This window comes from Pongo abelii, chromosome 5, assembly GCF_028885655.2.
Source record: "Pongo abelii isolate AG06213 chromosome 5, NHGRI_mPonAbe1-v2.0_pri, whole genome shotgun sequence".
In the NCBI taxonomy this organism is placed as follows: Eukaryota; Metazoa; Chordata; class Mammalia; order Primates; family Hominidae; genus Pongo; species Pongo abelii.
In genome coordinates, this window is record NC_071990.2 from 7,765,298 (window position 1) to 7,788,269 (window position 22,972).

The window sequence follows — 22,972 nt, forward strand, 5'->3', positions numbered from 1 at the left end:
CCTACCCGTGTTGGTGAGGGCAGGTCTATTTTACTCAGTCTACTGACTCACATACTTATTTCTTCCAGAAAATACCTTCACCGACACACCCAAAAATAATGTCTTAACAGTTGCCAGGCTCAGTAGCTTACACCTATAATCTCAGCACTTTGGGAGGCCAAGGCAGGAGGTTTGCTTGAGGCCAGGAGTTCGAGACCAGCTTCGGCAACATAGCAAGTCCCCATCTCTACATTAAAAATTAGCTTGTTATGGTGGCCCGTTCTTGTAGTCCCAGCTGCTTGGGAGTCTGAGTGGGAGGATTGCTTGAGCCCAGGAGGTCAAGTCTGCAGTGAGCCATGATTGTGCCACTGTGCTCAAGCTTGGGTGACAGAGCAAAACCCCACCGCAGAAAAAAAAGTTTTATCAGCTACTTGGGCATTCCATAGTCCAATCAAGCTGATACAAAATTAACTATCACAGTGCTCTAGATTGCATGCAGTAGAAGCAGACTGTAATGAGAGAGAAAAATAAGCGTACCGGGGAACTTACCCAATCAGCAAAAAGGCTGGAGACTTAATTCAGGAAATCAAGGCTCACATCTAGTCATGGAACAATGTGCTTTGGATCCCTCCAATGCGGTCATCACCCTAGACACTGGCTGCTGTACTACCCATTCTTGATTTCACCTTTGAGCCAGTCCCTCAGGTTATATACTGCAGTGTGGAGACATTTGATTGGCTTTGATGAAGTCATGAGTCCGTACTTCAGATGCTAGGGGACAAAGAGGGGAGCTATCTGTTGTGGGAAATGGGGCTCTCAGTCCCACCTATCTAGGCATTCCCCCACATGTGAAGTGTTCCCAAAAGCTGGGTAGCAAAAGCAGTAAATATCCACTACAGCTGGGCATGGCATTCTAGGTTTGATGGCATCATTTTCATTGTATTTAATTTTTTAATGTGTATTTTTGTTAAATTTGCTATCCATTTTGTGTTTCTTTGTAAGTAATTTTTTATCTCTGGGTTGCTTTTAAGAATTTATGTGCTTGATATAGTTTCACTAGATGTGGCTAGATAAGAATTTATCCGATCCACTTGGAACTCATTGGGCCTTTTCAACTTAAAGATGTTTGTCTTTCTTTAGTTCTAGAAAATTCTAAGTTATTATGTCTTCAGATACTACTACTCCCCTATTACTGTCTTCCGAAATTCCTATTAGAAATATGTTGGACTTTTCATTCTCTCTTCCATGTCTCTTTACAAAGAGAGAGTCATGTATTTTGGCCATTTGACTCTGTGCTATATTTGAAGAGATTTCATATATACTGTTGAATTCCTTAATTCTGTCTTAAGTTATGTGTAATTTGATGCTTATCTGTTTAATGTATAACTAATCTGTTTAATCTGTTAATTAGACAACTGATGTTTAACCTGTTTAATCTGATCATGTTATATCTAATCTGATTTCATTGTTATTTTCAATGATTATGATTTTACAAAGTTCTATTTGACTCTTTTTACTTCTACCTGTTCTTTTTTCATGTTTTTTCCCCAAAATTTTGCTTTAAGGTTTCTAGTCCTTCTTTTCTTCCTTCCATTATTTTAGGTATTCTTCCTTTTTTTCTCTAGTTTTTGTTTGTTTTTAGTTTTGTTATTGTTTTGTTTTGTTTTGTTTTGGTATTCTTCCTTTAGAGCTTAGTTCAGACGACTCTTATCCACAGTCTCTGGGGTCCTCTGGGTCTTCCCTTGCATTCCAGCCATCCTCTTGAGAGACTTCGTGTGTCTGATCCATTTTTGTTCAGGGGTTCTTTTCAGTAGGAAGTTTCTGTCTCATGGTGATAGTTGGTTGATGATTTTTACTGAGAGTCCTTGTCCTGCATTGTGAAAACTTCCCTCTAGGGCTTCTCTGGGGTCCTTGAAGTTACAGGCAGGGTGGTTCTGTTGGGTAACATAGGCAGGTGGAGAGGATGAACAAATTGAGAAATATAAACCACCTAAAAAAGTTGCCCCATCTCTTCTCCCAGTATAGGCCACTGGCCTGAGTTACTGTTTGTCTCTTTTCCTTAAAAAATCATGAAATCTGGTGGGGCATGGTGGCTCACACCTGTAATCTCAGCACTCTGGGAGGCTGAGATGAGCAGATCACTTAAGGTCAGTAGTTCAAGACCAGCCTGGCCAATGTGTTGAAATCCCATCTCTACTAAAAATACAAAAAATTAGCTGGGCATGGTGGCTCGCGCCTGTAGTCCCAGCTACTCGGGAGACTGAGGCAGGAGAATCGCTTGAACCCAGGAAGCAGAGGTTGCAGTGAGCCGAGATCATGCCATTGCACTTCAGTCTGGGCGACAGAGCAAGACTCTGTCTCAAAAATAATAATAATAATAATAATGAAATCTGCATGCTCTCTCCTGCTTCACAGCCAGGAAGACTGGGAGTTAGAAGTTAGAAATCAAGTTCAAACAGGCTTTCAACAATTAGGTGACTTACTGGCTTATGTAGTTTAAAAGGGAAGGGATAGCCTGCAAATGACCTAAGCTCACTGACATCCCACATTAGATGACCTTTCTCTAAAGCCTTCTCCTTGCATCTCTCCATCCTCTCTAGAACTCTCAAACACAACTCCAGATTGATTAATCCTTTAGAATCACAGCTCGAAATGTTGCTCTTCAGCTCAAAACCCTGCAAAGGCTCACTTTGTGCCTCTGGTGGGAAGACTGAAGCATCGTGGTTGGCAGCCTAGGCCATTCATTTCTCCAGCTTTATCTCATCTGACCCTGCTTGACACATCCTTAAATCCATTCCAGCAGAACTCCTCTCTCTTCTTCTCACTCCCACTCTGAACTGTCCCTTCTCTGAAGGGACATTTGCTTATGGCCATTGCCTATGTGATATTTGCCTATGGCCTTTGCCCGTAGCATCCATGTTCTGGTTTGTATTGGAGTTATTTGTGTGTCTCTTTTACACCACCCCTTCATTCACTAAGTTCTTGCAGGAGGAAAGCCATGTCTGACTTACCGTCTGTTGGCCATGGTGCCAGGCAGAAGGCATGTCACGTAAGAGTCGCTCCAGTGGGTCTCAGTGAATCGGGGCACTCCCAGTGCTCTTGCTGGTGATTAAGTTAAGCCAGGCTAGTGGCTCCTGTGCTGCACAGGGTGTGGGTATATGCGCTTCAGCCGAGTCTCATGAGGAACCACTGGCTTAGTAGTATTGCATTAGCACACAAGGGCTCAACCCTGGCAGTGAGTGTCTCCCTCTGCCCTGTTCCTGGGCCTCCTGGTTAGGCCCCACTCCACCATTACTCTTCCTTCAGGATACTCTCCTGGCCTGGCAGCTCTCTTTAAAGCCCCTGTGCAGCTTCAAAATGGTCCCTGTTTGGACTGCAGCAAATCCTGCCTAGTAGCGTTGTCTGATCATGTGAATGTGATGCCTTCCCAGTCAGGCGCCTCCGGGATGTACTGGGCAAGTTGGCCCATGCCTCCATAGGCCTTGCATGCAGCAGGGCTCACAACACACCTCTGTTGCTTAAAGGTGTCCGTTCAAGTCACCCTGCGCCCAGTACTGACCCCAGGGTAGACAAAACGGACTCCATAAGACACAAGCCAACAGTCAGGAACTTGATGTAGCTGTTGGGTGACCACACTTGTATCTAGGAGGCTGTCCTGAGCCTAGTACAGAGCCTGACATGTGGTAAACTCTCTTGAAGGAATTAATGAGTTGATGGCTGCGTCTTTTCATCTGCTCCAACAGATTACAACAGCAGTGAATTGAAAACAGCCTGCAGGAAGCATGAGCTGTATGTGAGTTTCCAAGACCTGGGATGGCAGGTGAGTTCTCCAGACACAGGGGACAAAGGTCCTTTCTCAGCAGTTTAGTCTCATCTGAATGGTGGCAGCCATCACCAAACACCTAGAGCTTGAAGGCTGAGCTGCTTCCTTCTGTGGAAGTCCTGAGGAGCCCTCCCAAACGCTCAGGCTCCTGGAGTGAGGCAGAGGAAGCTTAGCCTGTGGGACACCAGGCGCTCCAACACCTTCCTAGGGTGCCTGAGCTCTGTGATCCCTCAAAAATCAATAGCCACATTTCCCAATACTCTCACCTCATCCTTTCAAAGCCCAGAGAACATACATTTATTTGGGCATTTAAACAAATTTTAATTGAGACAGGGTTGGAAAAAAAATTACCTAATGGTTAACTTCTCCAATGGCTACACGCTGGCTCACTGAACGATGCAGAAAAGCACACGTTTGCCCCATACCTGAGAACCATCACTAGTTTGTAAGAAAGGCAGCAACTTTAATCACAGGTGGTGAGCGATAAAAGGTAGCTTCCATATGAAGGTGGCACTACTTGGGCTCCTGGAGAGGCTTTCTTGGGTCCAAGCACATATTGCTGGCAACCTACTTGCTTCCAGGTAGCAGCTGAGGCCCTGTGGGCCTCTGCAAGGAGCGAGGGCTCTGGGGTCAGATCGACCACTTTCACTTCCCAGCATTGCCACTTGAATGTGAACTTGGACAAATTCCTAAGCCTTCCTGCATCTGTATCCTTGCCTGTCCAATGTGAAAAATACCTTTTCACAGCATTCCTGAAAAGCACAAATAGTGTGAGAAGTGCATGCTAATCTTTTTGTTGCTTCCTTTGCATTAAATTAAGGACTGGATCATTGCACCCAAGGGCTACGCTGCCAATTACTGTGATGGAGAATGCTCCTTCCCACTCAATGCACACATGAATGCAACCAACCACGCGATCGTGCAGACCTTGGTGAGCTCTCGGAGACTTTGTTTTATAAGTGGGAGTAAGCTAAGACTAGGTGTCATTTCTAAGGTACCTTTCTCCCCTTCTGTTTTGGAACAGGTTCACCTTATGAACCCTGAGTATGTCCCCAAACCGTGCTGTGCGCCAACTAAACTAAATGCCATCTCGGTTCTTTACTTTGATGACAACTCCAATGTCATTCTGAAAAAATACAGGAATATGGTTGTAAGAGCTTGTGGATGCCACTAACTCGAAACCAGATGCTGGGGACACACATTCTGCCTTGGATTCCTAGATTACATCTGCCTTAAAAAACACAGAAGCACAGTTGGAGGTGGGACGATGAGACTTTGAAACTATCTCATGCCAGTGCCTTATTACCCAAGATTTTAAAGGACCTCATTAATAATTTGCTCACTTGGTAAATGACGTGAGTAGTTGTTGGTCTGTAGCAAGCTGAGTTTGGATGTCTGTAGTATAAGGTCTGGTAACTGCAGAAACATGACCGTGAAGCTCTTCCTACCCTCCTCCCCCAAAAACCCACCAAAATTAGTTTTAGCTGTAGATCAAGCTACTTGGGGTGTTAGTAAATAGGGAAAATAATCTCAAAGGAGTTAAGTGTATTCTTGGCTAAAGGATCAGCTGGTTCCGTACTGTCTATCAAAGGTAGATTTTACAGAGAACAGAAATTGGGGAAGTGGGGGGAACGCCTCTGTTCACATTTCATTCCCAGAAGTCCACAGGACCCACAGCCAGGGCTCCGTGGGGCGCCTTTGTCTGTCATTGCTGTTATATGTTCGTGCTGGAGTTTTGTTGGTGTGAAAATATACTTATTTCAGCCAAAACATACCATTTCTACACCTTAATCCTCCATTTGCTGTACTCTTTGCTGGTACCAAGACTGATTACACTGAGGTGAGACTACAAGGGGTGTGTAACCGTGTAACCCGTGAAGGCAATGCTACAACCTCTTCTTTATCGAATGGTTCTTTGACCAGCACATTAACTTCTGGACTGCCGGCTCTAATAGCTATTTCAGTAAAGTGGTTCTCTGCCTTTTTACTATACAGTATACCATGCCACAGGGTTAGAACCAACAAAGAAAATAAAATGAGGGTGCCCAGCTTATAAGAATGGTGTTAGGGGGATGAGCATGCTGTTTATGAACGGAAATCATGATTTCCCTTGTAGAAAGTGAGGCTCAGATTAAAATTTAGAATATTTTCTAAATGTCTTTTTCACAATCATGTACTGGGAAGGCAATTTCATACTAAACTGATTAAATAATACATTTATAATCTACAACTGTTTGCACTTACAGCTTTTTTTGTAAATATAAACTATAATTTATTGTCTATTTTATATCTGTTTTGCTGTAACATTGAAGGAAAGACCAGACTTTTAAAAAAAGAGTTTATTTAGAAAGTATCATAGTGTAAACAAACAAATTGTACCACTTTGATTTTCTTGGAATACAAGACTCGTGATGCAAAGCTGAAGCCACTCTTGACAGTTGTGCTTCTCTAGGAGGTTGGGTTTTTTTTTAAAAAAATTATCTGTGAACCACACGTGATTAATAAAGATTTCCTTTAAGGCAGAGGCTGGTCGAGATGCTGCTGTTATCTTCTGCCTCAGACAGTGTAAGTGGTCTTGTTTCTAAGATTCCTACCACCAGTTACTTTGGGCCAAGTATCCACATCCCCTTGCGCATGGGAGGTGGGTGAAGGGTGTTGGACGCAAAGTGGTTATTATGGGAAGTAGCTCGATGGTAAAAGGACAAACACCTGTCTTAGAGCTTAGTCCTATAAGTGCTTATTCCCAAGGGAGATAGTAAAAGTGTTTAATCACAAGGATAGCATGAGTTAGAGGACACTGGCATCAACAGCTGCCACAGCCGTGCACACCAGGGCCAGAGCAGCCCGCTGACATCTGTCTGTCTTTGGTCTTGAGATCAAATGCATCCTATTCTTCATACATTAGAAGGTCGACCTCCTTGAAGCAGACCAAGTATAGCAAGCCTCTAAAAGGACTACTGAGAAACAGAATCAGAAACTCTAGTTAGGGCCCTTCAGCAGGGCTGCAGAGCCTCCCTGGATACCCAGGCCTGGGAAAGCCTGTCTGGTCTTGTCGCCCCCAGGTGACAAATACAACTGGAATCTTTCTATGCGTTAATGCAATACTGAGAATGAGCCTTGTGGAATGTTCCATGCCTACCCTTTCTAGGGAAGACATCCGACTGTAAAGTTCACGTGGACTCTGGCTTCGTGTTAACATGATGAACTAAAGAAATGTTTCACCCTGTGAGAAACAGAAGGATCCCCTGAACAGTAACTGATTTGACAAGTATCGACACGTAAAGTTATGGCATCAGCATTCTCTTACTCAGGCACAGTCAGAAGAAACGCTGCTTTCATTATGGCTAACCTCTCACACTGAGAGAAGTATTCACAGAAACAGAAGCTCCAGCAGTGGCCGTGAAGGTATCTTCCAGAGGTGTGGGTTTTTGCATTTAAATCTGCTCCATGCTACAGACCAACCACAGTATTGAGTCAACTGTGACCTTAAGATCAGAGGAACGTCAATACTGCCACAAGGCCACCTTTCCAAAACTCGTGGGCAGTTAACAAACTATGCTTTGGATGTGCTTGCTTTCACCAAAATCACTCAACTCAGGAGCCACAAATAGTCCAGCAATTTGATTTCCCTCAACTCTATTTTAGTCTCAAAGGAAACCATTTAAATTTCATCAAGAGAAGGTCAAAGGGGATATATCGCCACTGAAAATGTTTATCGCCACTGAAAATGTTTACACAGTGACCATGAGTTACACATTTACTTAGAGAAACTTAATAAAGAATCTGTAGAGTGTGTTGGCTTGGAAAACACACACACAAAGAAGATACCGCACGCTTAGTATGTTCTGCTTTCTGAACAGCCACCACTGGGAACCCAGTGGCCTCTGTAAGATTGAACTCCTAAACGCAGTGTGTGGGAGCTGGGCAGGAGAGGTGACTTCCAACTGTGTTCCTAGAGTTCGTCTTTCGCTTGGCCCAGGACAAAGCGGTGCAATGAGTCAAGGTCTCTGCCTCCACTGTGCTCGCTGACTTTCTTCCCTCCTCGGAAAAGCAACAACGTGGGGTAGCCTCGTACCTTAAAACAAAAAAGAAAAAGGTTTGCAAACCAGCGGTCCAGATCACATGCAAATTGCTTCCTAAATAAAACCAGATACACTCCTACCGTTGTGGCTGGAAAATTGTGTGGCTAATTTTTAGAGGTGTAGATGCCATTAAAACAGGAGCAGACTGTTTAGAAAGCAAAGCCGTGGGGCTGTGTGTTCACTTCTGAATTCAAAATGACATCATTAAAGATCAGCATCAAAGGAACGATTTTCCCCTAAAGCAGACCCTTTCAGTCTTTACTATGCACACAATCACCTGCGGATCTGGTGAAGATGCAGATGTGGATTGAGCAGGCCTGGGAGTCTGCATTTCCAGCGACCTCCCTGGCGATGCCCTGGTGGTCTGCAGACCAGACCATGAGAGCAAGATCCTCTTGAGGATACATTTTTCAGTGGCAACTCGTTTCTAAGAATTTTAGGGCACAAAAAAACAACTGGTATCTTTTAATGATAAGGAAACTATGTCTGCGTTACGTCTATTCTCCATCTAAAAGGCTCCAAAAGTGTCTGAATAACAAAGGAGAAAAAAATGACAAATCTCCCAGGCCATCAGACTGTGCTAACAGCTTGGAATGAAGGCAGTAGTTAACTCAAGCACAGGACTGACTTGCTGGCATGGCCCTTTCAGAAAGGAGGTTATGTTGAAATGATTCTTAGATTCAGCCACTGCATTTTATAATGCTGGCTTATGTGTGAAAAGTGAGTGACTCAGGGATTTATGGCGAAGGCTACAGACCACTGGTCAGTCATCAAGAGTAGCGGTGTGGGAAGCCCCGCAGTCTATGGTGTGGGGTCTGTTACTTCACGGCCTTATACTCAGACAGCAAGGCCTGAAAACCTGCACTGAAACATGGGTACTAACTAAAAAGCGGGCGGAGAAGAAGAATGCCTTTCCTTTGAGAGAGGATCTCTTGCTTCTCCAAACAACTCAAAGGGACATAAAAACCACATTGTGGAGAAGATGAGAGCAGAGTGAGTCATCGTGGTTGAGGCACAGTTCCCTTGGGATCTGCCCCCCTACTGAGAGCTCCCATAAGCATCCATCCAAGTACCCACCGAATACTTGCTGCAAATATTCCGTTCAGCAGTGCAGTCTACTTCAGCGATCTTGACCCCTGCCAGACCAGGGAATTCCTTTTTAGAGAGTTCCTCCCAAGTAGGAGCCAGATTCTTACAATGACCACACCTAAGAAGAGAAAAATGGCAGCTTTGTTGAAATCCTGGGTCGAGATCATTCACCTACACTTTGCTGCCAAGACAAGCTCTGTTTCTTCTGTATGGGACAGTCAACAATTGCCTAGAAATTTGTAAAACACCAAATTCTCCCACTGGGTGCACATTAACTCTTCCTCCTCCTATCCCAAACGAAAAACCCCAAAGTTGATCCGAGGTAGACTTTCAGATAACGTGACAGAAGCAAGCCAGTCTGAAAACAAGTTGAGATTCTGAGACCATTTCCATGCCACGGTGAACTGCGCTAACTGCTTTATGAAAGCACAGGAGCAGAGGAACAGGGAACAGGGCAGATGCCACACGATTTCTAAAAAGTCACTTGAATGCCAAAGACATTTTAGATTTGATCGCTTATGGTCTCAGAATTTCAAAACCATTTTAAGGCCTCCTTGGTACTTCAGCGATGTGGGGTGAGCATCAAGGCCATGACTAAGTTTGGTTCAAACTCTCCCTTCTACCCGACTCCGTTCCCTTGTCTCTTCTGACTCCCTCCTGCCATATGGATGGCTCCCCTTCAGCCAAAGGGGATCCTCTTTCTTGATACTTGATCTGTGGAGCTTTAGGGTTTTTAAATGTTGAAAATGATTTGAAAGGCATTGCTACGGTTCGTTCAAGTCCTGTGATTATTAACTTTTTACCCCTATGGTTAGTTGCTCAGGAACATGTGGAGTTTAACAAGAAAAGTGACGCTTTTATCATGTTTAGATAAACAATCTAATGTCCTAAACACTCTGCTTTTCCAAATGGATTGTTTTATTTGTGAAGACAAAAAGTTACTCCCATTTTTCAGCTGAGAGAACTGGGGTTCAAAGGAATTAAAGGACATCCAAGTTTACTATACAGTCATCTACAGTAAGTCTTAGAACCAAGGTTGTCTGGATCTCACACTACCTGCAATCCACTTCTGCTCTGGGCTCCAAGACCACGTGGCATGCAGGTTCAGGAAACTGCGTAGCATACTGAAAGGCTCTAACAGACTCTACTGGATTTCTCTACAAAAGAAATCCAAGTACTTAAAAGAACCGAGGAGCAAAGCTACATCATGACACTCATTGTTTAGCCAAAAAAGAAAAAGCCATCTATTTGGAAAAGTGCAGATACCACTAAACTGAATATGGCCATCATCATTTGCCTCCATTTTTATGTTTTCTCCAAAGTTGATATAACTTTAGCCTCATTCTCCATATGTAATTAAGGCCACTGAAGTTTAACATATTTGAATATAGGAGCATAATGATAACGGTTCCTTATTTCCTACATGACCTACATATAAATGTAACATGTGCCCAACGTTGAGTCTGGAGGGGTGCAGATGAGCTGAAAACCATGATGTGACTTAGTACACATGGACAAAGTAGTTTCTCATTAAACAGCCACTTACCATGGAGCATAAAACTTGATGAAGGTTATTCCTTGTGCGATGGTGTCATCAAAGTTATTTTCAGTGAGTGCCAACACAGTGCCCTTCAAGGGAGGGAAAAGCCACAGTTCAAGGACATCCCTTAAAGTTGAGCAGGGCCATGCTTTGGGATTGGAGATCCACGAATCAGTAATTTTTTAAAAATGCAGTTATGTAGGCTCCAAGGTCACAAAGAAATACCTACACAATCTGCATTTCATAGGCTACACACAAAGGCAGCTGGCAGCCTCTGAAGGGCAGAGAGATCAATACAAGTCCCTGGGTCCTAAGCCTGGGAGATGTGAGGAGGTGGCTGGACACTGTACAGGGGATTGGGAGGGGGGGGTGGTGGGACTGTCTTTTGGGGATGAGGCAGGTTGAAAACTCTCCAGGGCTCTGTGGTGTGGACCAGGCAGCCCTGGGTGTCCGACGCCTGAGTCTGTACCTCTAGGCTTGGAGTCTCCAGGATACCCACTGAAGTCTCATCCTCAGCTGCTTTTCTCACTAGCCACCCTATTCTCCTAGCACCCTTTGTGACATCCTCTCTATGCAACAGAAAGAACCTAGTTACAACAGCAAAGGCAATGATATGTGTTTTACATTAAACATAAAAATGGAAAGCAGCCTGTTCTAAGTCAATGTGAAAAAAGTTGATGGAAGCTCTGGCTGGAGAATTTAAGGGAAAGGTGCTACATGGTAGTCTGCTTTAAAGCCATTCTCCCTTGACAGTTCTTTACAGAATGACGTCTATGTGTTTCTCCAAAAATGGATCTGCGATTCTCTCCTGAGAGCAGGAATGGGATGATTTATCACGTGGCTAAGTGTACCAGGGCTGTTCCATTTGAGTCTGGCATCGAGTAACATGTCAGTGACGGAGGCCAAGGGGGCCATTGTGGAACACTACCATCTTTATGTCCAGAAACATGACGCCGCACGCACTGAAAAGACCCACTTCATGGTGGAAAACTATTAGAAATAGAAATGGTGCTGCGATGAAAACATCCGCGGTATATAATTATACTCAATTTGGGATGACCTTTGAAACCACTATGACACATATACTCCTCTAACATATGTGGTCCTAACAACTACAAAATCAGCTGTTCACTTCTTCAACCAAAACATCAACTTTCAAACAACACTCAGGCCATCCCTGACCTACAAGAGTCCAACTAGGGACGGGGCTGTAGGGGTGAGGAGGCCCGGTGCGGCCCCACCCAGGGAGGAGGGGGTTGGTGGCGTCACTGGTTTTTCCAAATCCAAATTCCTGGCCTTCGGGCGTGACTTCTACCTGTAGAGGATGATAACGGGCACTCTCGTCCAGTGCAGACCTCCTGCTGTAGCCCCAGGCTCGTGGTTGGAACTGCCACTGGACACTGCCACCTACACAGCCGAAAGCCTTGAAGATCAACAACTTGAAAACCAAGCTCATCCCTTTCCTCGAGCTCTGTCCCCGCCCCTGTGCTGGGTACCATCCTCCACCAGCTATGCAGGAATCAGACTCGCCTGGGACCCTCCCTCCCTCTCCTCCCCGCTGCACAGCAGGCTGGACTCCTTATGCTGGCTTTCTCCTCCTCGCCATCGCACAGTCACGGCTGCAGCATGAGGCTCATCATCTTTAATGGCCTAACAGCAGCTTCCCACCTCCGGCACATGCGCATGCCAGTCATTTTCCTACAACTCCAATCTGCACAGAGCCTCCGTGGGCTCCCTGTGAATATGGGATACAGTTTGTAATCCTTGGCCAGCTGCCCACAGCCTCTCAACTCCAGCTCCTCTCTCTCTCACTCTCAGGGATCCTACACCACACCCTGACCTGTCTCCCACTGGGTTCCCCCAGGCATGGCCCTGCAGAAATGCCGGCTGATTCTCGGGTCATGCCTCTGCTGGTGCAGCCCCTCAGTGGTAGCCCTGCCCAGCCTATCTGTCCAGCACAGATCCCATCAATCAGCTCCTTAGGGACACTTCTTGCCCATTTGCCCCCACTTCTCTCTAGCAACCAAGCCCTGCACACATTCCTGCCCCAGCCCCCTGCCATTGGCTTGTGTGTCTTCTCACCATTTGCCTCAGAGACCTGTATGCTTCAGAGGCAGGAAACCACTCTTATTTTTACTTCCTGGTGGCCTAGAGCAGTGCCTGTGACATAACAAGGGCTTGATAAAGCAGAACAAACGAATCTAAAACCTCCTGCTATCTGAGTGAAGGAAGGAAGCCCCTCAGTGCGTCAGGACTGCCTAGGCAGGTTACAGCGATAGTCACTGGCCTGATCGCTGTGGATGCCCTCTTGGCTACAGGTCTTCTAGGGGCCTTTACAACAGGGGTAAAGGGAAATGCCTGGAGCAAGGTCAGGAATAGAATCAGGGCCCCGGGGCCAGCAGCCAAGATTTCATAGCAGAAACATGCCGAGCATAGTCATTCTTTAAAATGAATGAAGCGGAAGGGAAGGATTCTCTAGAGATTTTTGACACCAAATATTGTCTTGGGATTTGTCTCACATCCATTTCATGTTTTTAAAAGGAAAGCTTTTGTTTACATTCACCCCTGAAAGCATGCGAAAGTCGATGAAAAATACGTGCTGAAAACGCAGCCTAGCCAACCATCAGAATGCCTCTGTCCCCAAACTGTCATTTTGTCCAAAGCATTTGAGAAGGCCTCTGAGGGTGGGTAGGTGGGGGGCCGGGGGCCACGGGCCACTTATGGGGATCCCGACTCCAGCAGGCACCCACCTTGTCAGCCTCGGGCTCAGCTGCCAGCACCGGGGCCTCTGAGGGCGTGACGGTCTCCGTCGCTCCAGTCTCTGTGCGCTGCAGCTGCGACTCCACGTACTCCCTCAGTGACTCCAAATCCCGCTTTCCCTTGTACTGATCCACCTGTCCCAGACACGGGCACGCCGCTGAGTGAGTCCACTTCGGTGTTCTGAATCACTTAAGCCTTCCTCCAACCCCAGCTTGCCCAGGTCAGATCTCCCAGATGTCTTAGCTGTGGTGCAAAGTCTGCATGTTCATATTTAGACGGGAATGCAGAGAGGATAACTGAATGCCTCGGCTTTGGTGAGAGAACTGTACGGGCCCCTCTTCCCTCCACGGGGTTACGCATCATGGAAGTCTGCGGCAGAGGCCTGCCAGCGAGCCGTTGTGCTGATGGGGAACTCTGAGCCGCTGACCATCGGCCAGCGAAGGACGGAGGGAGGCAGAACCGGACCAAGTGCAAGCCTTAGCTCGGTTCAAAGGCCTGAAGGTTTGTGTTCATGACCAGAGCACAGTTAACCCTGTGACTGTAAGATCTGGGTTATTCTAGTGATAACTTGGGCCACTGAAATGTTTCAAGGTAGTATAACAAATGAATTTATCTCCACAACCCAAATCTTATCAATTAAGAGAAAGACATTTGTTCCATTACACACATTTCTCCAAACCAGTGCCCTAACAATCAAGATTGGCAATTCACTGTACCCATTAAACCACTCAGTAGCTCAGCCTGATGGGGTTAAGAGATGAAGAATTCTCAATACTAAGAAGTGCAGACGTACCTTTTTCCCATCTCGGAACCAGAGGAGAGTGGGATAGCCACGAACCTGGTTTCCGGAGCAGAGCTCATAGTGCTGTGTACAATCGACCTAAGAATAAAGGCAGATCAACTTCCCAGTCAGTTTCTCCATGAACCTTCTTGCTAATGGGAATACTGGACGCTTTGTATGTTACAAATATTCTTTTCAAAATCCAGATTCTGTAGCAACTCTGCCAGCAAAGTGCAGTTTTTGAAGAGAATGTTCCTAAAAGCTACGCTAAAACATACCTGGGCTAAAGGGAGTAAAGGAAAGACTTTAGAGGTAAGATTTATTGTATTAACAGCTCAGTTAAACATGCCAGTTTTTAGGAAGCAACATTTTAACTCGAGCAAGTAAAGTCAGCACCTGGTAGCTAGGGTCAGGGCCCTGGCTTGACATTTGGTGGTGGTGGGAGGGGGTTAGCCTGGCTGTCGGTGACTGGGACCCAGACCAGTTCACATGCCAGCTTAGAATTTACTCTCATGCCCAAGCTTAGAGGGTTTTAAAATCAACAGGGAGCAAGAAGTGCATTCTAAACAGGAGTAGTTGGTATATAATAAAGGTAAGACTACAAAGATGTCAAGATTATAATCCGTCCTTAATTCTATAAACTTATCAACAACCACAGCTCTTCAAGCTTTTTCTTTCATTTAAATCTCATAAAGCTACTGCTAGCCCAACATTTTCATGAAACATCTTATTCTAAGTCATTGCTTTCTTTTTTATTTTCTACCAGCACTGTAACAGGTAGGACTAAGTTGTTTTTCACTATGTCAGCAAACGGGGGTAAAAATACTATTTCAACACCTAATACCCGTCAGAGAGCAGCTAAGGTGCGGAACTGAAGTACAGGAGGCCTCAGCCCAAGGTCGGGAGAGGACAAGCATTTTTAAGGGTCCAGTGTAACCCAGCCACACGTGCCAGGGATGAAGGGCTTCAGCATGGTCACCTAGGCTTGTGTCTGCTCACGCCTGGGTCTGCTAGGATCCTCTATGGATATAAACCTAAAAGAATCTCCCATCAAATTTCATACAATAACTAAGTAAGGATACAAGGAATGGGGTAAGACAGTAGACAAGATTATTTTATAATTACTTCCCCGAAATGTTCAATAAATATAAACTGATAATCATAACACGTATAATTAGTATATATTATCGTCAGCGTTTAAGAGGCAACAGTGAAAAATCCGTTTAACTGACAACAAAAGTGATTACAATTTACTAAGCATCTGCCTCATGCTGAGCATCACACTAAGCAGTGTACTTTCATCTGCCCAGACACCACACAGTAGATCTTAGCTCAGTTTTGCAAAGGGGTAGACCGAGGCGTGGAGAGATTTTGCCCAAGGTCAGCCAGCCAGGTCTACCCAACCCCCAAGTTTACACTTTTGACCATCTCACCATCCCAAGTAGATCATCCTGTTAACCATCATTCAGTCCTAGACATGCAGCATTACTTTTGTATACAAATCAGCCCCATGGCAAGGTAGAAAAATGAGATTTTTAAGAAACGAAATCTATGCATGGTGTCTGGTGGGGGCTGGAAAGTGGACAAGAATAAAAGTGATGTCCCTGGAGCTACACTGGATATTTCCAGAAAATCCAGTTACACAGAAGTTGTCAGACATCACTCTTGGCTTCTCTGTATAAAATGGGAAATGCTGGAAAGAATCCCAGGCACAGTGCAAACTGAGGGAGGGTCTTCTGCGTGCCTGGGTGAGCACAGAGCCAGGGTCCTTTTAGAGAGAGCTCTTGGGTGAGGTCGAACGTGGACGGTCTCCAAGTTCGTCCAGTGAACATTCTACAAGGCTCTACCCCATATCTTTGCAGAACGGGCTCTGGGGCTGCCAATTCAGATTTGGCCATCTCTTCAAAATAAACAAAGCAGCCGAGGCCATAATTTATCTCTAGGCTGTGGAAAAGCCAGCAAAACTCAAAATCAGGCTGCCATCTGTGAAGGTGAAATGAATTATCAAGTGGCACACTAAATGGAATTAATAAATCAAGTTTGCGACTTTGCACACAGAATGAATAATGGGCTGCTCTGCTAATTAATCCAGCCCAAAGCAGTCCATTTCCAGTTTAATAAGGGCTTTCACTCACCTTGCCAATCTTGACAGTTTCGGAATGTTCAAGGCCCAGAGCCAGCTGCTCCCAGGTTGGAGCCAGAGCTTTGCAGTGACCACACCACGGAGCGAAGAACTTGATAAAGTGGTCGCCTGGAGTGGAGAGCCACGGCAGAGACGGGGGAAAGAGGAACTGTAATTTATGTCAGACCTCACTAGAGAGTTAATTGAAGAATCAGATCTTTGTCCTGCTTAGCAAATCTCAATTCGGCATGAGCACTTTAATTGGTACAAAGGGACTCCATCAAATGTGTTTCTGTTCATGAGTTCATAACAATACTCAAAACCAAATTTGTCATCTTTGATGGACAATCAGCAATCAACTCATTATTTGGAAAACTGTAATAAAGGGAAAGAATCAGGCATTTCTCCCACCTCTCCTATATGCACTGTACCACTGAATAACCAGGTGATAAATGAGGGTGAGTTTCTCTTGGTTAAAAAATGAAGGGATGCTTGAATGAGTCTCGGCACTTGGCAGCCCTAAGGAATGAATGGACCCAGGCCCTGCCTGTCATGGTCACCCACATCCCAAAGAGAGACAACTGGACGTTCTGTGCCCCCACCAGCTATGAGGTCTTCCTGTGCCCCCAAAAAACATCACACTTAAACTGATTCTGTCCCCAGACCCAACTACCAATTTCCAGGAAACAGAGAAATCAGGGAAACATGTAGACCACACTACAGAGACACAATTAGCAAAGTCTGGACCACGGGGAGCTCTACAGGTCAAACCACCTATGTCTTCAGCAAGAAAGATAAAGAGATGTCTGGAGAACATGCAGGTTAAAAAAGAGCCTTAAAAGATATATAAACACACACACATATAAAACTATAGTGCTCAGGAATGTGCACTTCAGTGATGAAACCATAAAAGGAGTCGTGATATGGTTTGGCTGTGTCCCCACTCAAATCTCATCTTGAATTCCCACATGTTGTGGGAGGGACCAGGTAGGAGGTAACTGAGTCACGGGGACAGGTCTTTCCCATGCTGGTCTCGTGATAGTGAATATCATGAGATCTGATGGTTTTAAAAACGGGAGTTTCCCTACACAAGCTCTTTTTGCCTGCTGATATCCACGTAAGATGTGACTTGTTCCTCCTTGCCTTCCGCCATGATTGTGAGGCTTCCCCAGCCACGTGGACTGTGAGTTCTCCATTAAACCTCTTTCCTTTATAAATTGCCCAGTCTCGGGTGTGTATTCATCAGCAGTGAAAACGGACTAATACAAGTGGTTTCCACAAATGTCAGGCAAGTGCCTTCTTGGAGAAGAAGGGAGGGTGGGCTGTGCCCTGGATGGGACACAAGAGGCTGGCAGTTTTATTTCTTGAACTGGACAGTAGTTACAGTGTGACCATTCCATAAAAATTCATTAAGCCCTACATTTTTTTTCTCGATCTGTATTATATTTTATCATAAAAAAAGTTTAAAAAATGAAACCACCCCCTTGGCTAGGGGGAAAAAAACAAATAAACCCTCACAGCATCATTATTTGGACACAGAAGGTGTTTAGCTGTTCTACCCTGACATTGGGCTGATACCAAACTGAAATCAGGCTGTGGCCGGGGAGAGAACTAACCAGTGGCATGTGCCTGGCGTCTGAGCAGGACTCTGCCACACTAAGGCTCACAGCTACCGCCTCCTCAGCACAGCAACAATGCACTTGAAGAAAATGGTGAAAAACTTCCTTTAAAAGTTAACAACTTCCATTAAAAAACGGGCAAGGCTGAAACCATGTGCAGGTGCACGGTAGATCCTGTGCTGTAAGGTGGAGACAGGCTCTCTGGGAACCTAATCAGAGTACTGACGGGAAGCCAGCAAGGGCAGGAAGCCACCATGGCACCTACATGACACAGCTCTGTGGCAGTGACCCACTTAGGGAGGCGGTGGCTAGGCCTGCCGGAGTCAGTGTGTAACAGGTGATGTGGGAAACACATCCTGCTCAGAGCCCAAGACAATCCCAGCTGAAAATGCATTCCCGTAGCGGAAAGCATGCTGAAGTTCCGCCGTCAGGGCACTGGTATGGATGAAATAACTTTTAGCAAAAATGGGAAAAGGCTGAAGGCCTCACGATAAGTTACTGTGGACAGTAAGTGTGGTGGGGGAGGGGCTCTGACTCCCAGCAGGCACAAGTCACAAGGCCAGTGGCAATCCAAACCGTTTCTCACGTTTCCAACCCAGTCTTCTAAGGGGATTTCTCTCCATGGTAGCATTTGGTAATGGGAGCCAGCCAGGAAGCCAAAATTGTTTTCAAGTCATTCGGTGTTGGGCCAAGTTTTCTGAAACACATCTATGTGTGAATAAAGGGAGACTTATGTATTCACACTGGAAATTTTATGGGGATCGTTCTGATATTAGGAGACCATTTTCAAAAAATGGGATGTGGTATAGAAAGATCTTTTAAGTGTAAAGAGTAACTAATTTGATTCATATTATAACGGTGTCATTAAATTCTGGGTTTTGTTTGGTTGTTTTCTGAGACAGGGTCTCACTCTGTCGCCCAGGCTGGAGTACACTGGCATGATCACAGCTCACTGCAGCCTTGACCTTCCAGGCTCAAGTGATCTTCCCACCTCAGCTTCAGGAGTGCCTGGCACTACAGGCATGTGCTACTATACCCAGCTTTTTTTTTTTTTTTTTTTTTTTAAATCTTCTGTAGAGACAAGGTCTTGCTTAGGCTGATCTCGAACTCCTGGGCTCAAGCAGTCATCCCACCTTGTTCTCCCCAAGTGCTGGGATTATAGGCATGAGCCACTGTGCCCAATCTAAATTCCGTTTAGACAGGGAGAAGCTTTTGTTTCTGCCTGAGGTCATTAAGCATATGATTACCATTAATACACAGGCATACTTCCGAGATACTGTGGGTTTGGTTCCAGACCATTGCAATAAAGATAATATCACAATAAAACAAGTCACACAAATTTTTTGGTTCCCTAGTGAATATCAAAGTTATGTTTACACCATAGTCTATGAAGTGTGCAACAGCATTACTTCTTTAAAAACAATGTACCTTAATTAAAAAATATTTTATTGCTAAAAAGATGCTGACAGAGGGATACAAAGTAAGCACAAGCTGCTGGAAAAACCGCTAGACCTGCCAGATGCCGGGCTGCCAAAATCCTCAATCCGTAAAAAATGCAGTATCTCCAAAGTGCAATAAAGTAAAGAGCAATCAAGCGAGGTGAGTCTGTCAATAAACACTCTTAGCCAAGGATGCACTGTCCAGCTAGTGTGCGGATCACGTGTGCTTAGCATTAGACTCGGCGTTTCTATAAGGGCACAGACAAAAGGAGAACTCATGTTTAAGAGGAGGTGCACCGAACAACGGTCCCAACAGCTCCTCTAGAGTGACCCTTTGTCAGTGCCACTGATGCTGCTATCTAAGAGCCCTTGAGTGGCAGGAAGGAAAAGCCCAACACGCCAAGGAATAATAGTGATTCTCTGAAGCTGGCATCAGGACTTCCTCCTTACCTTGTGCAACATGCAGCTCAAAGTTGCTTGCTGAGAGCTCATACAGCCCCTGCTTGAGCTCGGGGGTGCTGGGTGGTTCCACTTCTGGCTCTGGTGTCTAACAGGAGGAAATAAAACAGTCCTGGGTATGTCAGTGGAGACACAGGGAAACCATCCAGGAGGTGACTGTGTCTGTGGGGAACCACCTGCAGATGCCTCCCTCACCCAACAACCTGGAACCTTTGTACGATGCTGCTGTGCTGAGTGAGGTCAGGTCAGGAACTGATCTCATCAAGCCCTCTGGAAGCTTCAGCAAAAAGCCCCTCGTCAGCCTCACCCTCGGTGAAAGCTCTAGGTCTGAGGCTCCAGGGCAGCCAAGTGATAGCTGTCCCTACCCCAAAACCCAACCAAACAAAGCAGACAATGCAAAGGACAGTCTTACCCTATACCCTGTCCTCTTCTTTGAAACGTACTTGGATACTTCACAAAGAATACAAAATACAACACCCGATGGACGTATTCTGAAGGGGTCAGCACTTGCAGACACCAGAGTGCCCAGCGCACTGGCTCGTGCCTGTAAACCTAGCGTTTTGGGAGGCTGAGGCAAGAGGACTGCTTGAGCCCAGCAGTTCAAGACCAGCCTAGGCAACAGAGTGAGACCCCATCGCTACAAAAAAAAATTTTATTTACCTGAGCATGGTGACGTGCGCCTGTGATCCCAGCTACTTGGGAGGCTGAGGTGGGAGGATCACTTGATCCCAGGGGGTGGAGGCTGCAGTGAGCTGAGAACATGCCACTGCACTCCTGCCTGGGCAACAGAGTGAGACTCTGCCTCAAAAAACACACAAACACTAGGGTGGCAAAATGGACAAAGCTGAGAATGAGAAACTCAGGGACCAGGAGGGCCTGGTTATCCTTACTTCACACAAATGACAGGGAAAACTGTGAGGAAGACACAACTGTGGAAGACTGATCAGAGAAAAGGAGGTGATGAGAAGGAAAATGCAGGTGACTGAAAAGCAACAGAGAGAAAACCATGGCATGAACATAAGCTGCACCTTCAAGAAAGAATGTAATTCATGTGACTAAGTCTGGTACAGAAAGAGGGGGAAAGGGGCTTTTCAAAAGATGCTTCTGCCAGGACCCAAGCAGACAGCAATGTGTGCAGCTGTCTAGTCACAATCCTACATTTCTCAACTTTTCAGACCAGGTACAGCTGTGGCTTCCAACCAAAGTAACCAGAAATGAGGGAAAGATAATGAATGGAATCAGTGTTCTGCTGCAGACACATTAAGTGTGTATTACTCAGCTTTTATCTGGGGGTTCATATTCCTATTAAAAAGAATATCAAGCTAAGTTGTTAAAGGCTTTAAAAGTGCTGACAGTTCAAAGCTGTGCAGGGCTGGAATCATAAAGAATCATAAAGTTTCCCTTCTGCTGCCAGTGCGTCAAGACTTTCGAAGTGCTAAATACCCACACAAAAGAATGCCCGAGGGAAGAATGGCTAAGTGAACAGTCAGTGAGTTCACATAAGGTGAAATAAAATACTGTGTGCCACTCTCCATGAGATGTTCAAGGGCCTTTCAGTATGAAGTGTTCATTTATGGCACGTGCGGGGGGCCTCTAGTTGCTTCCTGGGTTCCTGGCGGACTCCAGAGCAGTCCCCCGGCACAGGAACACCACAGTGCATCCCAGAAGCAGGTCACTTCTCGCCCTACAGTGGCAGCATAAGCTGATATGGTGCTTAAGAAACCTGGCAATATTCATCAAGAGCCATAAAAATGATCTCTTTTTTTATTCTTGGCCTTACAATTTTATGTCTGGGAATACTATATTCTAAAAATATCACTCAAAAGAAGGGGGGGTGGAAAGTCTTTTACAAAGATAAACTTGTTCCCTACATCATTACTGATGATGGAAAAAGTATAAATAACCTAAATATCCACTGACAGAATTAAGAGTTGAATTATGGCAAGTCCACATGATAAAATAATATAAGACATGATCAATATAAAGACCACATAAATATATAAAATCATTAGTGAGATAAAACATGTTTGTGTAACTGTTCAAGAAAAAATACAGAAGCAAACATGGAAATATAAAAATTGCAGTAGAATGTACAAAGTGACAAATTGTCTTTTGAGTTTCTTGAATATTGCCACAACACTTAAAAAAAATCTAAATTTATCCCACATGAATATTAAAAAATGTATGTACTAAGTTACTTAGGTATACAGATAAAGAACTTTTTTTAAAGTTTTCACTTAAAAAGCTAAGAGAATTCTGGTTTCCAGTATAAAGTGTATATACTTAAACTTTTCCACAATAAGGCGCATTGTCATTGTTTCTGGCAATTATCTGGGGCCTCCTATTGCTGGAGACACTAAAACATGGCAAGTAGGTGACTGTGGTTCTGTGGTGGCATGGGGGGATTCCACGCGGCCATCCTGCTCCCACACTGAGGAGACAGAAAATCCCTTGCAGAGCCTGGACTCGGCCTCTCAGCCCTTCCCAAACTGCAGGTGAGGCCGCCACCTCCACTAGGGGAAATGGGCCGTGAGATGAGGTCTTTCTGCCATCCCGATACTGGCTGCTGGTTTCTTGAATAAAGCCATCATAGAAGACGGGCTTTTTTGGTGAATTTATTTGAGGCTATTAACTCCTCCTTAAAATTGGTTTCCTACCATCCAATATACGTGTCCCCTCAAAGGGAATATTTTCATAAAGGAAACAATGTCTAATTTAAATCTACATGAAAGTCACACCTGCTCATTCAGCTTTCTTGCCAGGACAAAGATGCAGATTTCCTGAGAGGTCTGCGGTTCTCTCTTTTAGCTAAAGTTAGGTAAGTCTCTGGTTCAATGACATACATCACACACCAACAGTCTCCACCATACAGTTCAGAGAGTCTTTTTTTTTTTTCACGACAGTTTTTGCTCTGTTGCATAGGCTGGAGTGCAGTGGCACGATCTCGCCTCACTGCAACCTCCGCCTCCTGGGTTCAAGTGATTCTCCTGCCTCAGCCTCCCGAGTAGCTGGGATTACAGGCGCCTAGCACCTGGCTAATTTTTGTATTTTTAGCAGAGATGACGTTTCACCATGTTGGCCAGGCTGGTCTTGAACTCTTGACCTTGGGTGATCCACCCGCCTCAGCCTCCCAAAGTGCTAGGATTACAGCCGTGAGCCACCACACCCAGCCGAGTTGAGAGTCTTTACAGGTGAGGGATAGAAGCACTGAATCAGCAGCCAAGTTTCTGATGAGGTCATCAGAGAAGATGGGGCAGAGCGGAAGAGCCGCACAGACAC

General features: G+C 45.2%; 2 protein-coding genes across 2 annotated transcripts in view; one reads left to right on the top strand and one right to left on the bottom strand.

Annotated features, from left to right (window-relative positions):
• BMP6 (bone morphogenetic protein 6) overlaps positions 1–6,324 on the top strand; it is a 154,165-nt gene extending 147,841 nt beyond the window's left edge. Inside the window, exons 5-7 of the mRNA XM_024248953.3 lie at positions 3,723–3,799; positions 4,623–4,733; positions 4,827–6,324. Of these exons, the coding sequence (XP_024104721.1) occupies positions 3,723–3,799; positions 4,623–4,733; positions 4,827–4,976 (338 nt within the window). The 3' untranslated portion in view covers positions 4,977–6,324. The remainder of the gene's footprint in view (positions 1–3,722; positions 3,800–4,622; positions 4,734–4,826) is intronic.
• The window catches only part of TXNDC5 (thioredoxin domain containing 5), a 29,539-nt gene continuing 12,693 nt past the window's right edge, over positions 6,127–22,972 (bottom strand). Inside the window, exons 4-10 of the mRNA XM_009241414.3 lie at positions 19,685–19,781; positions 16,190–16,305; positions 14,067–14,153; positions 13,264–13,407; positions 10,520–10,602; positions 8,962–9,091; positions 6,127–7,877 (exon numbers count right to left, since the gene is read on the bottom strand). Coding sequence (XP_009239689.2) covers positions 7,755–7,877; positions 8,962–9,091; positions 10,520–10,602; positions 13,264–13,407; positions 14,067–14,153; positions 16,190–16,305; positions 19,685–19,781 — 780 coding nt within the window. The 3' untranslated portion in view covers positions 6,127–7,754. The remainder of the gene's footprint in view (positions 7,878–8,961; positions 9,092–10,519; positions 10,603–13,263; positions 13,408–14,066; positions 14,154–16,189; positions 16,306–19,684; positions 19,782–22,972) is intronic.